We start from the raw sequence: 17,650 nt of genomic DNA on the forward strand, positions 1-17,650 counted from the left end.
AAGGGACTCGGGTGGCGCTGTGGGTTAAACCACAGAGCCTAGGACTTGCCGATCAGAAGGTCAGCGGTTCGAATCCCCGCGACAGGGTGAGCTCCTGTTGTTCGGTCCCAGCTCCTGCCTACCTAGCAGTTCGAGAGCACGTCAAGTACAAGTAGATAAGTAGGTACTGCTCTGGTGGGAAGGTAAATGGCGTTTCCGTGCACTGCTCTGGTTCGCAAGAAGCGGCTTCGTCATGCTGGCCACATGACCTAGAAAGCTGTACGCTGGTTCCCTCGGCCCATAGAGCAAGATGAGCGCCGCAACGCCAGAGTCGTCCACAAGCGGACCTGATGGTCAGGGGTACCTTTACCTTTAACCATTGCAGACAGGTATTTTCTTAACTACCTGCATATGTTTGGTGGTTTTCAGTGGATGCTTGAAAATTGAAACAGGAGACGGCTTCTGAATCTCTATTGGAAGAGCATTCATGCTCTACGCGGGGCTGCCCTTGATGCTGTCCCAGAAACTCCAGCGCATGCAGAATGCTGCAGCGAGGTTCCTCACAGGGTCTCTGCCATGGTAGCATATTCACCCAGTGCTTTTCCAGCTGCATTGGCTCCCAGTGGAGTACAGGGTCAGATTTAAGGTGCTGGTTTTGACTTTTAAAGTCCTTCACGGCCTAGGACCCTCATTCCTACGGGTCCGCCTCTCCTGGTATGCCCCACGGAGGACCTTAATGTCCATATATAGCAACACCCTAGAGGTCCCGGGCCCTAAGGCAGTTAGATTAGCCTCAACCAGAGCCAGGGCCTTCTCAACACTGGCTCCGGCCTGGTGGAACACTCTGTCTCATGAGATCAGGGCCCTGCGGGATCTGATCTCTTTCCGCAGTGCCTATAAGACACAGTTGTTCCACCTGGCCTTTGGCTCAGAATCAGTTTGATTCCCCCCCCCCTCTTTCTTTTTCCTTTCTCCTCCTATGAAGAGATTGCTCCCTAATTGTTTTAATGTTGTATCTTAATCTTTTAAATTGTATTTTAATCAACTTGTTTTTATTATTGGTTGTTAGCTGCCCTGAGCCCGGTCTTGGCTGGGGAGGGGAGGGTTTAAATAAATATTATTATTATTATTATTATTATGACTACCATCCACCCCCAAAGGGGCATATCACTCACTAGGGCCAGATTCCCCCTCTCAGCTCCAAGCTTCCCCCTCTCAATCTCCACTACTAGACTGATGCATGCAGATCCAGGATGGCAAATAGACTCACGGACTCATAATCTGCGCTTCCTTCCACTACCTCTCTTTTCAGACAGAAAGGAAGATCTCTGCACAACAGAGGCTTCAATTATTTACTCAGAATACATGGTGCAAAAAAATGCATGACTGTATAAATAAAAAATTCTCATCCACCTCGTGTATATAAAAATGGGAATGAAAACTGTACCAAAGTGCAACCAGCTTATACAATACAAGAACCAAAAACGGATTGCTCAGATTCTGTCAGGCAAGGCCATTAGGATGTTCCTCATAGTATTACTGGGTAGGACTAAGCAGCTGAAGTCACAAAAATGGCACCTGTATATTCACAAACGTATACTGCATAATAAAATGTAAATGCATAATAAATGCTGGTACTTTCTTGTGACGGCTGGAAGAATGAGAGGAATGGGCTGAACAAGTGAGGAGTGGGGAGCTGAGCAGAGCTCAAGTTCAGGTTCTGCAAAGGAGTTTAGTTCCCCCACCCCCAACCCTGTTAAGAGGCATTTGCCTTGAAACAAGCTGGAACTCCTCCGAGCTTTGTGAAGAAACCGTCACATAAAATACTCGCTTTTCAGCTGGATTCCTTTCGACGCTTCGGAACTGCACATGTTTAGATCTTTTAAGCTAACTATGAAAGCTAGAATTTAAAAACGAAAGGAAAAAAGCTTTGTTCTTCTGGGACAGAAAAGCAGAGAAGAGGAGAGAAGAGAAGAAGAGACAGAGAGACAGATGAAAGAAAGAAAGAAAGAAAGAGAGAGAGAGAGAGAGAGAGAGAGAAAGAGAGAAGGAGAGAGAGGAAGGAAGGAAGGCAGGAAGGCAGGAAGGAAGGAAGGTGAATCTTCAGGAGCAGAGCAAAGAATTAACCCAGGGGCTCTGTGGATAGCACAATGTGGCGAATCTCCAATCACACGATCACTAGACCCAATATTTCCTTGTACCCACACCAGGTGACTTTTAAACCAGGCTCTGGGTAATGGGTAAGGGAACCTGTGTCCCTCCAGATGTGGTTCAGCTTCTAAGTCCAATCATTACTGACTGTGTTGTCTGGTGTGGATGAGCGATGGGACTCCAATCACATCTGGAGGATCACAGCTTCTACACACTCTCTCTCTTTTCGGTTTTCCATGTGTCGCTAAAAGATTCCTTTTTTTAAAAAAAAAAAAGCCAAAAAGAAGTGACCAGAGTTTAAGCTCTGGAATTTTACTTACATATTGAAATCGGATTTCTTTATAACGAAAAAAAAATAATGTTTTAGGTTACTGTATGATATATATTGCTACGATGGCACAGGCTAAATATTATTAAACATGAAGTTGGTGGGGGGAATCTCAAAATTTATTATTCTGGGAATTATTATTCCATGCACAGCGGCCAAAGAATTCGAAATATAGCTGGTGTAGTTATGTTAACACCACTGATAGCTGCTCCTACGCATGAGACCTAGCAACGAAGGTTATAGTGAGAGGGGCAGACAGCAATATGGGGCACAGCAAAGCATGCGTGCCCACATCTGTTCAACCTGGTCACCTCCAGATGTTTTGGATGACAATTCAAATCAGGCCACAACCAGCACAGCACCAGGCTGAAGAAGGGCTTTGGCAGAGAATCTGAGTTAAGAAACAATAGCAGCCTCGTCCAAAACTCTCCTCCCGCAGGGCACTCGTCCATAGGGTAGGGCAGCTTTTACACAGGCATGCCTATCCTGGGTGGGATTCAGAAAAGGAGAGGAGCTTTTTGTGCATACAGACACAGGCACTAACAAACCACACGCACATTTACGCTAATGGACTGCCTCGATGGATGTCCTTTCCTAAAGCAGCTTTCACGGCATGCAGGTGAACAAGACCTTGTTCTATCCAAGCCAAAGTAAGCATGGCTTATTCCAACACAGGGGCCCTCCTTACGGTTCATGTTTTTTAAAACAGAGCATGCCAAGTTTGCAATCCTGAGTGTTGCTCTGAGCAGTTCTGGGTCCTTTTATCTGTTGATGAATCTCTTACAAATCAATTCACCGGCAGCCGCTAAGCAGCCAGCAAGGAAGCGGTCGAAGGGACGGGACAGAATCTGGAGCAGCCTCTTACAGATGCCATCAGCAGCTGCAGAGCACTTTTAGCTCCACAAGTCTGGGAGACATTCACCACCACCACCATCCCCCACCACTCCTCTTTTGTTTCATCAGCCAGGAAGGCCACCAACCCTTAGACCAACCCCTGAACAAAGCCAGTGGTCCATCTACACTGGCCAACTCAGGGTCCCTGCCCTTCCTCGCCCCCCTCCCTGCTTAATCCGGCTCGAGGAGTAGGGGTTGTTGGAGGGCTTTAAAAGCCTAAATTGCTGAAATTGAGGAAATTCCTGCCCTCGCCTTGCCGGAGCTTCAAACAAGCCATTTATAACCAGCCGTAAACTGTTTGCAGCTGGGACACTATACAAGCCATTTGTCTCGGCAGCAGCATTCCTGGTGGCAGAGAGCTTGTCCCATACTTCTTACACACCATAATATACACACCTCCCACAGAATGCTCACATATCCTACACTGATCATAGAGCCACATGCCTCTCCCGCCAACGTGATGCCCATCATGGTCACTGAACTTGCTTACTTGTACACATACAGGCCATACCAATGCACTTTCAAGGCATCGCATGCTTATGTAAACAAACATTGCGCTCATCACACACTTGCAATTTTGCCTATAACACTCCAATAAGCTGCGCATGCACATATCCTGCCACATTTCAACACACACATCACACTTAACCTAAAACCTAAATAACTCTAAGTTTCTTGTGAGCGTTTGCATCCAGGACTACTAAAGTCTTGGCTTGCTTCTTTCGTTTTGCAATGAAAGCAGAGATTCTCAAGCTGCTGAATTCCTCACCCACTAGAAATGTCTGTGCTTGCGCCCAGAATTGTGGAGAATATTCAAGGTCCTGTGTCTACTTTTCTAGCAATGTTTATGGTCTCTAAAATGAATATGGTGTCTAGCAGGGTGACTAGTCTAATTCAATAGCCAGTGGGCTCATGATCCCACACAAGATCAGTTTGGCGGATGAGCCTTCTTGTTATCCATCTCCACCACTGCTTGCCAGAAAGAAAAGAAAAAAATCAGGGCATGACTCCGGGTAGATGTGACAAGCCCAGGTTCTAACCTCTGCTCAGCCACAAAGTTCGATGAGTGGTTTGGAGCCTGCCATGCTCTTTCAGACCAACTTACAACTCAAGTGCTATTGCGGAGAGAAACAACACTTGCTATGAAACTCTAGTAAAGTTATATATGTATGGAAAATAACACAATTTGCTGCTGTTACGAGGGCCTTTATCCCTAATGGCAGACTAGGGTTTCATTCACCAGTATTACATAACTTTTATGTCATCTAGAGATTCAGATTTCATAGGGAGTTAAGCTGGCTAAGTCTGGATGGCATATCATTGGTGGCACCGCGACTGTGTATTCACTCAGGAGAGGCCACTCCATAGATACAGAAGCTCACATGTCCTCCTATGTCATATTTCCATAACGGTTGCGCAACCAAGGCCTAGTTTTCAAAGCAACCATTGTGGGCAGCCACGTATCACTGCAGGTGCTGAGACATGAGGAAGACTTGCAAGAAAGTTCAACGAAGTTACTGGTCCATGATTTTATTTTTACCAATTTGTCCGACACACAGACCTTTTGTTAGGTATCTGCGGCACATCAAGGCGAACCGCCCTGAGATCTTACGATGAAGGGAGGTATAGAAATCTAATAAATAAAATAAAAAATCAACGCTGAACAGTGCTGGAAAACCTGTGGCCGTTCAAATGTTGCTGGACTACAATCTTTGATCATTGGCCATGCTGGCTGGAGTTGACAGGTGCTGAAGTCCAGTAACATCTGGGTGGCCACATGTACTGTCTGTATCAGGCCTGGGGAACCTGTGGTCCCCAGATGTTCCTGAACTCTTACGAGCCCCAGTCAGCATGGCCAGTGGGACAAGGGATGATGGGAGTCATGTTCCAGCATCACCTGAAGGACCATATGTTCCCCACTCCTGGTATGCATGTAGAACCCAACTGTGGCTTCCAACACTCACGGAAGCAGTTGCCCCTTTTCTGGATAGACACTTTTTTTGGTGCCAGATGGTGGAGGATGGTGAAGGCAGATAAACCATAAAACAGAGATGTGTCATCACAAAAATCAAGCGAAGTTAAAAACTTGGTGCAGAGGGGATGCCTCAACCCTCTTTCAGTTTTGCAACTACTTCCGCAATAAGGAGGAAAGTGCTGGTTGACACGAGCATACACCAATAAATGGTCTCTTCCCCTGCATCCCCTGTACCCAAATAATAAAAGATGGCATGGTGCCACTCAAAAAGTCAAACATCAGCAAAGCCTTTCCCTTTGTTCTGGGCTTCTGCTGGATATTAGGATGACTCTTAGGGTGCTCCTGTGATGAGGGCTTCTTATGCCCCCCTCTGTACGATAACGCTTTATCTGATCTTTTAATTGTGTTGAGATGTTTTCATTGTACGCTCCTCTGTATTGTACCCTGTCCTGGGATGAGGGGATGATGGGCAGATGAAAAGCACTACTAACAAATAAGCCAACAAAACAAACAAACTGGCCCATCCTTGCCTCTCCTGCAATCCCACCAGGTATCCTCCTCACTCTTTCCTTTGTCAGCCCCTGACCCTTCCTGCCCTCCTAAAAGTACACTTCTTAGCCCTCCAGAGAGAAAGAGAGAGGGAGAGACTAGATCAGTTCCAGAGCCCCCAAAAGTTCCTGGCACTCCATGGGTACTAAGCACTTACTTAAGCAGTCACTGGAACTGCAAGCCATCTGCTAAGTGGGAAATGAAGCCCTGTGGGCTGTTATAACCTGTAAAGAGTTCTATCTGTAAGGAGAGTGGTGCCGATATATTTGTCAAGCCTATCTTGAAACTATAGCCTATAGTCCAGAATCCCAAATTCTGGATGGCATGGGTTACTTCAGGGTGATGAAAAGGCATTCCGACCAGTGGCGTAGCGTGGGTTGTCAGCACCCGGGGCAAGGCAAGTAATTTGCGTCCCCTAACCCGTGGATTTGCGCCCCCTAACCCTAACCCCCAGATGTTGCGCCCAGTGCGGTCGGCCCCCCCTGCACCCCCCACACTTCGCCACTGATTCCGGCCTTGTCCAGGGAAACTTCTCCCTTCATCATTTAACATGTTTCTGAGTTGAACCTTGATCTTAAAACCAGGTCCCTGACTAAGCCCTGACTCGAATTCAGCTTCAGCATCCCCCCTGTGTAATAAAACCCCTCCATTCCCTTGGAATGGCTATTGTTGAGTTTTTATTAAACAGCACAGTAGTAAGAATTTCTTAGTTCCACAGTGTTCTACGGTCCTCACACAAAGAAGGGTGCTACTTCTGGTTGTGCTTCTGCAACCACATGCAAGCGCTCGGGGTGGGAGAAGGAATCCTCCCACAGTTCAATTATAGACCTAGGCAGGAAGCGACGCGTTTTGATTTCCAGGCGCCGGCGAAAGAGTTAAAGTGCCACATTTCTTGAGAGCGCTTTGGCAGCCAGGCTGGGGTGGGGCCGTACGAAACCGCTTTGAAAGCGAGCTCCCTTCGGGTAAGGAGGGGGGCGGGCGGGAGAAAGGGGAGCGGAGCTTAACCCTGCATCCTCCCCAGGTGCCCCCAAAGGTGATGGGGAGATGCCCTTGCACCACACCGTGTGTGTGTGTGTAAAAATATCAAAGGATTGTTCTTCTGCAAGTTGTAAACACTGGTGGTGGGTGCCAAAAAGCGGAGAAGGAAGGGAGGGGGGAGGGAAGCGATTTGGCAGCTGCTCAAAGAGAAAAGGGAACGCAGGACCCGCTGGGGACACCCTTGGGTGTTTGACAGATCTCGCAAACAGCCCCACCCCCCCAAGCCTCCGCTTCTACTTCCAGATTTCCAGATTCCAGTAGTGTCTACAGTCTGGTGTGTGTACAAAATAAGGACGCAGCATTGCCTAACTAAAGGATTCTATTTGCACGGCGTGGTAGACTACAGCCAACCCCCCCCCCCCTTACTTTAAATCGAAGAAAGATAACAAAAGTAAAAAATTAAACCCCTGCTGCCAGGCTTTGTGAAGGATGAACGTCCCCCCCCCCCCGCCTTCTAGGCATCGTCTCCCAAAAGAAAGCCTTCCTTCCTTTCTGCCGTTCCTGATTTACTCCACATCCCCTCCACCCACACCCAGGTCGCCAAGAAACTTCAAAGTTCCCCCCTCATCTGGTGTTCATAATCCGCGTTTCCACATCAAGACAAAAGAGCGACGAGCGAGAGGGATCCCCAGTTTCCATGTAACCGAGACACAGTAGATCGCTGCCCAGATTACAGATGGAGGGGGTTGCAAACGTCCCAGAGCTTAAGTCACGCAGCCCCCCCCCTCTTTTTTTGCAGAGGAAGGGGGGAGACCCATAAAATTTCGGATCCCGACCCGCTTTCTGCTCCCCCACCCCTCCCCACGCCTCTTTTGCGGCGCAAGAGTTCCGAAGCAGGAAAAGAAAAAGTTGGAAAATTGGAACGCGAAGCAACCAATCAGGTCGGACAGCACGCCGAACAGCGCCCTCTAGGAAGATGCCCACCCGGATCCACTCGCGCCCAACGCCCACGCGCGGTTATTAAAAAGAAACAAAACAAAACAAAAAAAGCCCTGCCCCCAACCCATGTCAACACTCGCTGGACGCGGAACCCAATTCATTCTTTTGCATGCGCGTGGCACCCCAGGGACGCACCCTCCCCAAAGGAGCCACCCCACCCCAGACCAAAACAAAACCCCAAACACCAGCACGAGCTCGGATCACCTACATTGCAAGCTGGCCGGCTGGGGCCACCCGAAAGGATCCAAGCCCACGAAACACGGGCTTGACTTCCGCAGCATGCACGGGCTCCGGTTGGTAACATCGTAGAGTTGCCGCGGGGTGACGGCGAACGCCTCCATGCAGTCGTACATCTCCGGAAACAATCCGTTTGGCGTGGAAGCGGGCGGCGGATCAGACAAGGAATGGTGGTGGGGATGATGATGATGATGATGGTGCGCTTGTGATTATGATGATCCTGGAAGAGTTGGAGATGTCCCGCGCCTCCCACAGCAGACGCGCAGGGGGCTTGGCTTGGCTGCGCCCCCACATGCAAAGCTTCTCGGCTGCACGCGCGCAAGGCGCACGCCGCGAGCGAAGCTGGTCGCTTGGGAAGCGCAGGCGCTGCGATCGGTTTCGCTGCCTTGCTTAAAAGGCTATTACCTTGGGGGCGAAAGCGGCTAAGGACTTCCAAGCTGGTGGGTGGGGCTTGGAGCCGAAAAGGGGTGGGCCGTGTGGGAGGGACACACACACATACACACAAAATCTGACTACAGTATACGCAGCAGCCACACGGACGCAACGACGCTCCGAGGAAGACCTAGGGAACGCGCGCAAACACGGGTTCGGCAGGCGCGCAAGAAGGAAATAATAAGGGTCACAGTCCATGCAGGACTATTCTTTTGCACTGTATTCTTCGTTCTTTTCCAAGCCACACTCGCGATGACAGGAAGAAGGGACAACTGCCAAAAGCTCTCAAAAGTTTCGCAAAAGGGCAAGCTGATTATTCATATTTACTGGGAAGTCTGTTCTCCTGAGAAATTTGCAGCTTCTGCCTAAAGTGTGTGATTCACATAATCACTGCTCTTGCAAAACTACACAGCCATATCCACCATCCTTGATATTGCTGGTTGAAATCCTCATTTCACCTATACAGTGGTACCTCAGGTTACATATGCTTCAGGTTACAGACTCTGCTAACCCAGAAATAGTGCTTCAGGTTAAGAACTTTGCTTCAGGATGAGAACAGAAATCGTGCAGCAGCGGCAGGAGGAGGCCCCATTAGCTAAAGTGGTGCTTCAGGTTAAGAACAGTTTCAGGTTAAGAACGGACCTCTGGAACAAATTAAGTACTTAACCCGAGGTACCACTGTATAAGCCAACACTGAAAAGAGAGGTCGTGGGTGTAGACCTCCATTATCGTTTTTGCCACTTTTTCAAGACTATGGCAACGTCCTCAAAAGGTGTATTACGAAAACGGCTAATGCAACTGAAGTGAGCTGGTGTCAACAAAGGATATGTTCTCACAAGGTCTCCTGGGCATACCCAGGAGTGCTTGGGGGGCATCTCCCCCCCATCAAGTAAGTAAGTAAGTAAGTAAGTAAGTAAATAAATAAATAAACGTAACTAACTGACCAGTTGCAGATAATTTGGTTCCGTCCCCCCACTACATAAAGCATGCCCCCCCTAAAATAAATCCTAACCGCCCATGCAAGGCCTTTTAATATTAATTAGTTATTATACAGATTCCCCCATCACATCAATTCCTCCATAGCCAAGTTAAAGAACGGAAAGTGTTTATTTTATTTATTAAATGTGTCAGTCGCTTTGCCCAGGGCAACCCAAAGTGACTTGCAACTAAACAAATAGACAATAACCCCCACATAGATATATTAAAACCAAGAGGAAATACATTTAAAATATCCCTTTCCCACTTCTAAATGGCCACAGATAGTCAAAGGCCTGGTTTTGCCTGGTGCCTCAAGATATACAATGATGGCAGCAGGTGAGCCTCCCAAGAAGAGCGTTCCACCAACAGGGAGCCACCACAGAAAAGGCCTGTTCTCATGTAGCTACCCTCTGGACTTCTAGTAGAGGGCCCCCCAAAGAATGGTCTCCCATGATGAGCACAGGTGTTCTGTTCCCTATCTGCTCTGCCTCATGTCTATATATATGGGTGGAATGGGCATTGGGTTTGGAATTACATCATCAAACAATGATTGATAATTCGTACTAATGAATTCAAGGACAAGGGGTGAGATATTGACAATCCACCCTAGCGTGCATTTTGTGTGCGTACAATTCAGGATATTTAAAGAACTGCTGGTTCATAACTCAGGTTAGTAAGCAAAGGTTTGCACAGTGTTTTCCGCATGGGCATGAAGCCCCTTCACACAAGCCGCAATTAAATCAGAAAGGCTCTAATTAACCATAGCTTTCCATTTCCTCTTAACTAGGAAAATATGGTTAGTAGCTGCAAACAAGCTACCATGTTATAAACCAATGAATCTGGTTACCCATTTTAGAACCAGTCATGATGTTAAACTAACTTTAAACTCTGTTTTAATTTCCCGGCTTATCCTGAAGCTAGTAATCATAGTTTTCCGGTTCAGACAATATGGGAAACTGCAAATAATTAGAGACTTCTTGGTTTAACTGTGGCCCACATGTGCAGGCAAAAGGCTTGTGATACTATACACATACTATAGCCTAAAAGGCAAGATCACCCAAACATGGCCACGGAGTGATGTAAACGCCCATTTATTTTTATCAATGATTTTTAATCTGTATCAGTGAGTACAAAATCAGTACATGGTGGTTAATTTGAATTTAATTAAGGAAACTAGAGGGTTCATAGAGTAAATATCTGGGACCTGTGCATATATATTCACACTGCAGAACAAATTCAAACCTTGGTTGTCGAACGCAATTCGTTCCGGAAGCCCGTTCGGCTTCCAAAAATGTTCAACAACCGAGGCGCGGATTGTGATTGGTTGCAAGATCTTCTTGCACTCAAGCGGAAGCTGTGTCAGATGTTTGGCTTCAAAAACAGGAGCACTTTCTTCCGGGTTTTCAGTGTTTGGGAGCCGAAACATTTGTCAGCGGAGCCATTTGAGAAGCGAGGTTTGACTGTGCAAACTTCAGTGCTCAGTTCTATGGTCTCTCACTTTTTCTCTTTCTCCCCCACACTTTCAGACCTTGATTTCAGCAACTTCATAGTGGTGCAGTAAATCTGGGTAGAGCTCTGAGCTGGGCACGTGGTGAGCAAAGCAACTGCACAACTGCTTTAAACACAACGTAAAAACCCACCCCAGATCTGCTCAGCCCAGGAGGCTGGCCTGCTACTAGTTTGGTTATGTCAAGGATGCCGGAGTTGGATGTGCAGAAATCAGCAGGTAAAACCCGTTCACAGCATGGAAATAAACATTATCACCTGTTAATTCCTGTAGATCAAACTACTGCTGTTCAAAAGCTGGCGACCTAACTGGCTACCTGGGGGTTGCTCTTACTTGTCACAGGTGGCAAATCTGGCTTCAAACAAAATATCCTGCTGTCTTTGTAAAGTTAGAGGAGTATTATTGAGCCAAATTTTATTGCAGGGATGAGGAACCGCCAGCCCACAGTGTCTTTGGATCCAGGTTACAGCCTCTCCTCTCCAACTCTGCCCCCTCCACAGGGGTTTTTTTGGGGGGGGGGAGTTCTCATTGATGCCAATGGAAGCTTCCCCCTGCCAAAAAAGCCAAATTGCCATGTGTGGAAAAGGAGAGAATTGGGGGGGAGTGTCACAGATAGGGAGGCAAGGGTTAACATTCTACTCCCCACACAATGTGACCCCCTCCAAATCATACATGGTAATTAGGCTTAGAGAAAAAGCTTCCATTGACATGGCAGTTCTTGACTATAGAAGCCTTTCTCCAGGCAAAATGAAACAAATCAACAGAATAATATTTTTATACTAGGACCCCAGGCATACCTAGGGACCCTTGCACCTTGGGCAAGGCGTTGTATTGGCACCCACCACCATGTGCAAGAGCTTTAAAATAAAATAAAATCTGGAACTCTGGAGCTTTCCCCACAAAAACCTGTTTTTTAAAGCTAATGTGCAACAAATGGCAATCCAGGTTTTCTGCGGATTACTGTTTGCTCCGATTCAGCTTTAAAGAGTGTGTGGACATGGACCTTTAAAGCACAGACCATGCCTAGAAAATGTGGACAAGCCCCTCGTTTGAATAGCTTTCAGTCTTACTGAAATAAGGTCCGGGCAAGTTGCAAAAGCTCGCACAGGAAGCAGTGATGGGCACCAACTTAAAAAGGTAAAGAGACCCCCTGACCATTAGGTCTAGTCGTGACCGACTCTGGGGATGCGGCGCGGCGCTCATCTCGCTTTATTGGCCGAGGGAGCCGGCGTACAGATTCCGGGTCATGTGGCCAGCATGACTAAGCCGTTTCTAGCAAACCAGAGCAGCGCACAGAAACACCGTTTACCTTCCTGCCAAAGTGGTACCTACTTGCACTTTGACGTGCTTTCGAGCTGCTAGGTTGGCAGGAGCAGGGACCAAGCAACGGGAGCTCACCCCGTCGCGGGGATTCAAACCGCCGACCTTCTGATCGGCAAGTCCTAGGCTCTGACCAAAAAGCAGGAGTAAAAACTAAATTCAGTTTTAAATATATTCTGAGAGTCTTCTACTCTCTGTCTCACATGGACGTTGATAGGTTTATCATATAAACAAGCACAAGAAACCAACACCTTTTCAGAGCATGCCTCTCTCACAAGTGTTGGCTTAAATTCTCTCTCTCCCACACACTCCCAAGCTGCATACCTTCATCTTAATGCCTCCTCGCCAACATCCCTCAACCCCCAAACCACAACTGCAGCCATCAGAGGATGCATCCCTGACCATCTGCTTTGCAAGCAAATTGCTCTCCCAGCCAAAATCCTGGTTCTGCCAAATCAGTGACAGGGATGAGGAATGCAGAACATTATTCTGAGAAACCACTGTAATCCCACGTCAGACTGGCTACCAGTTGGACCGGGTCAGATTCAACAGGCCTAAGCCAACTATCACATTTTGTTGGGTGGGGGAACTGATCCTGTTCCCAGTGCCCTCAAAGCAGAGTAAGAACAGTGCAAGAAAAGGGTCCCGCAAAGCCCCACCTGTTGACTCTGCTCCACAAAAGCTTGTGCCATAATAGGACGTGTTCATCTTTAAGATGCTACATGCCTCCTTGTCATTTTTGCCGCTTGAGTTTTCTCTATCCAATCCATCCATGAAGCCTTTTAATAGAATATTAACCATACAAGTTGGAAGGGACCACGAGGGTCATCTAAGTCCAACCCCCTGCAATGCAAGAATCTTTTGCCCAATGTGGGGCTTGAACCCACAACCTTGAGATTAAGAGTCTCGTGCTCTACCGACTGAGCTATGATTTTGCACAAGTAGCGAGCCATACCATTTGTGTTTGGCAAGGCAGTTCATCTCCGAAAATGGGTCTAGACTAAGTGTGGGGGACCTCAACCCTGGGGACCAAAGGCAGCCCCTCAGCCCTCTCTATCTGACACCCCCTGGCTCTTTCCCCAGGCCCCCTCATTGGCCACGCCCTTCACTGGCTTTGCTTTTCACCCTCTTTGGGGTGTTTTTGCTCTGATGAAGCTACTTCCTTGCCTGGATGGAGAATAAGGTAAAGGTAAAGGGACCCCTGACCATTAGGTCCAGTCGTGGCCGACTCTGGGGTTGCGGCGCTCATCTCGCTTTATTGGCCGAGGAAGCCAGCGTACAGCTTCTGGGTCATGTGGCCAGTATGACTGAGACGCTTCTGGTGAACCAGACCAGCGCACAGAAACGCCGTTTACCTTCCTGCTGAAGCGGTACCTATTTATCTACTTGCACTTTGAGGTGCTTTCGAACTGCTAGGTTGGCAGGAGCAGCGACCCAGTTCACGCAGTCGCTGGGATTCGAACCGCCGACCTTCTGATCGGCAAGTCCTAGGCTCTGTGGTTTAACCCACAGCGCCACCCGCGTCCCGTGGATGGAGAATAGAGTGGGGCATTTGATAGTGTGCAGAAACTAGCTCACTGTACAAATGAAAAATTTACATTTGTGGGTTTGCCTACCAGTGGCATGTGGAAGGCTGCCCACAAGAGAATGCTTCCCTCAGGGCAGAACAAGTCCCCGCTCCCCCAATCTATTTTTTCTTTCTTTCAAGGAACAGGAACGTGGGTGTCTTCTGTCTTAGTCAGTCATTAGGACTTATGTGGAACTCCCCCCCCCCCCTCCAGAGCAGAATCCGCTTTTTATCCAGCAGCTGTGTTCATGGCAGTGCCAGAGACCATGGCTCATAACATGCTCTGATAACAGCCAGCCTGCACAGCCAGAATGTCAGTGACTTCCCTTTGGAAATCCAGCTCACCTCCTTCCAGAGAGGAACAGCTAGCAAAAGTATGGGACACTGCACTGTCGTAACACCTGACTCAAAAACAGAGTCATCAGAAACAGAGCACTTTTGTTCAACTCGGTGTTAAGATTTTCTCCTATGTTAGCTTGACTGCACAGCCCACTAAATCCCTGAAAACCAGATTGACTCAACTTTTCAGACCCCCCAAGTGTCCCTATTTTCCAGGGAAAGTCCCGGATTTACAGAAGCTATTCCGGTTTCTGATTTGATCCTGCAATGTTCTGCTTTTCCTTAAAGGTAAAGGGCCCCTGACAGTTAAGTCCAGTCGCGAATGACTCTGGGATTGCGGCGCTCATCTTGCTTAGGACGTCCCTATTTTCATTAGAGCAATGTTGGAGGGTATGGAGTTTTGCGACTCCCAAGTTAAGGAGATAACTAACTACATAACCTTTGCAAAACATCTGAAGGCAGCCCTGTATAGGGAAGTTTTTAAAACAAGTTTTTTAAAGTTTAGATTTTTGGTATGTTGGAAGCCACCTAGAGTGGCTGGGGGACCCCAGTCAGATGGGCAGGGTAGAAATAATAAAGTTGTTGTTGTTGTTGTTGTTGTTGTTGTCGTTGTTGTCGTTGTTGTCGTTGTTGTTGCTGTGATGTCCCTATTTTCATCTGAGAAATGTTGGAGGTTATGCCTTTTTCTTCTTAATACAATAGTTGCGGCATTGCACTCGCAGTAGTCTCCCCGTTTCCCCCTCCCCTGATTTTATTTTTGTTTGTTACACTCTCATTTCTCACTGCATTTTGTACCTGCTTCTGCCAACAACATTCTGTATGAAAAATGGCAATAACAACAGCAACATCATCATCATCATTATTATTATTAGTATTGCCGGCCAGCCTTTCAATAGAATGAAAACAGGTGAAGTTATGCCAACTTCTTCTTCACTCTAACAATGGCTGAGATGCTCCAAAAATGACATGGTGGTAAATAATATTAATATTAATAATAATGACATGGTGCCTGGCTTCTCCCCAATCGATGGGATGTCCTTTTCTCTCCCTCTCTCTTTCGCACACACACTCACACCGCACAAAATATGCTTTTAAAAAACCCCTCCTCTCTGCCCTGTCCCCAGCTTCCACTAAGCGAGCCAACACAAACACACTTGCTAGCTGAGTTGGACATGGCCTACTTTTTGCCCCCCCCTTTTTTTTAGCCCTGGCTCAGCTATCCCCATCTCTCCCCCCCCCCCCGGCCACTGGCCCTCCGCCCCACCAGCAGCTGAGCCAAACTTAATTCCTGCCCCCCTCACCTGCTAGGGGCAAAGCAACATTAGCTTTTCTTTCTGGTTAAACCGGGCTTCCCCCTCGCGAGCTAGGCCCGGCTCCCTCTCCACTGGTTGGGCTAGGCTCCTTGCCAGTAGCTGGCCAGGCCAGGCCAGGCTGTTCCACCCCGCTCTTCTCCATTCCCCCACCCCCTGAAGCCTCTCCCTTTCCTTCCAGCGCGAAGGCCGAGCGAGCGTCAAGCGAGCCAGCGGCATGAACTCTGCAAGAACCCCCTTTGGGTGCAGTAACCTCCGCGTGACCCAGCTCCATGGCAGTCCTTCCCTCCGCTGCCTGCAGCACAGCAGCCAAACCAGGCCCTTGCTCCCTCTCCTTCCTTCTGCTCAGTTTTTCCACAGCCTCCCGGTGCCCCACAATTTCCAGAAAAGAAAGAAAAAAGCCTTGCAAACAGCAACCACCCTAGCTCCACAGACCCCCATCTCCCCATCACTGGGGGGGGGGGGGCAACTGGTCGCTTCTGAACCGGTATTTTTGATGCTGCTTTTTAACCCTAACTGAAAAGCTGGATTTTTTGTTTTGTTTTGTTTTAAAACTTCGCCGAATCAGCAAACAGCTTCTGATCTGCATGTGTTTAAATGTATTAAGTGGACAGAGAATTCTTCCACAAGCAGATTTTATCCCCCCCGCCACCACTGCCACCCACCCCCTTGATGATCTGTGCCAGTTTGCGGGGGTGACAACAGACAGAAGATTTCCAGAGTTCGGAGGGTTGGGAGGAAGAATCAATGCAGCCTCACAATAACCTCAAAGCAAAAGTTCTGGCAGAATGGAAAGGCAGATTTAACTCGCAAACCACATGGTGCCACAAGCCAGTGAAAGAATCCCTTGGATTTGCCCAAGGATGGGCACCTATAAAACAGTGGTCTAGCCCCTTACCCTGCCAGGCGCAGGTTGAGTGGAGGCTTGGGGAGCGAGGAGAGAGAAAGACAGTCTTACTCCTTGTTTCTTACCCCCTAGGATTTCTGTAACTAACTTCTAGGTTTGTGATAAATCAATCACCCTAAACCATAGGGTTTTCAAACAGCCCTACAGTTCAGTTCCCCCTCCCTCTTCCTCCCCTCACCAAGGCTGCAAGTCAGCATTCACAAGTGCTCCTTTTAAAAAAATAATAATCCTGGATTAAATAATCCAATCCTTTTCTGATCCTGTGCTTCCAGTGCCTATACTAGATTTAAAAACAAAAACCTACCATGCACAGCCACCCTTACGGTGGTAGCTTATGGTTAAAGGGTGCAAACTGGTACTAACTAATCACTTTCTGAACACAAACACAGATAGCTTCTGCCTTATATAGGTGGGGGCTGCTTCTTGTCCCTCCCTTGCTGCTCTTCCCGAAAACTCCCCATCCTGTACAGATACATGACTCTACCCTGCAGCTGCTCCCCCCTTTCCTTTGCCTGACTGGGACTCTGGCCACAAGGGATTCTTTCCTGCATCCCTCTAGCTTGCACTGGCGGGATCTGAAAGGTCCCAATTAGCCTGACCCGCCTGCCTGCTAATTCAAACCAGAAGCATCTCTGCACGGGCTCTGGCTCTGGGGCTGTGCTGCGCAGGAGCGGCATGTGCGCAGACATTCCCTCACTTGCTCTCCCCCATTATCCCCACACAGCCAGGCAGCCCTGCTGCTAACATGAGGAGGGCAGAGAAGAGTGTGTCAGAGGGGGGAGCATTTTTCTCTTGTTCCCAACGTACACGGTCCTCATCAACCTTGCAGCATCCTTACTCGTTTTTCAGAGACATGTCTCTGTTCTTTTAAAATTTGCCTGCAGGTCCGAGCCCACCCAGAAGTCCAAATCTTCCTTGGCATTGCTTGGTCTTCAGAATAAGCCTCTTGCCATGTTCAATCTCTTGCATGGGTGTAGCCAGAATTTATGTTGGGTCGAGGGGAGGACACCCACCTGTCACTATCCTCTGTCTCGCAGATTTGGAACAAAATGTCTCAACAACAGTTGTTTAAAATTACTTTCTTTTGACCCCAAGTGCTCAGAAAAAAACCTGTCAAAATCTTTCTACAATTTCTACTTTTAGTTAAGTGTTTTGTATTTATTTGATTTTGGGGCCCCTGCCCCCCTGGCTACACCCCTG

At 48.0% G+C, this 17,650-nt stretch overlaps 2 protein-coding genes across 4 annotated transcripts in view; both read right to left on the bottom strand.

Moving 5' to 3' along the window:
* CSAD (cysteine sulfinic acid decarboxylase) overlaps positions 1-17,650 on the bottom strand; it is a 742,174-nt gene that overhangs the window by 143,711 nt on the left and 580,813 nt on the right. The window lies entirely within an intron of this gene.
* The window catches only part of RARG (retinoic acid receptor gamma), a 122,930-nt gene that overhangs the window by 36,481 nt on the left and 68,799 nt on the right, over positions 1-17,650 (bottom strand). Inside the window, exon 1 of one of the 3 annotated variants that reach the window (XM_083427775.1) lies at positions 8,062-8,488. The exons of the other annotated variants lie outside the window; for them this stretch is intronic. Within the exon in view, the coding sequence (XP_083283901.1) occupies positions 8,062-8,206 (145 nt within the window). The 5' untranslated portion in view covers positions 8,207-8,488. Of the gene's footprint in view, positions 1-8,061; positions 8,489-17,650 lie in introns of those variants that run through there. 3 annotated transcript variants of the gene reach the window in all.

Source organism: Podarcis tiliguerta (assembly GCF_965153285.1).
Source record: "Podarcis tiliguerta genome assembly, chromosome: 2".
Lineage (NCBI taxonomy): Eukaryota > Metazoa > Chordata > Lepidosauria > Squamata > Lacertidae > Podarcis > Podarcis tiliguerta.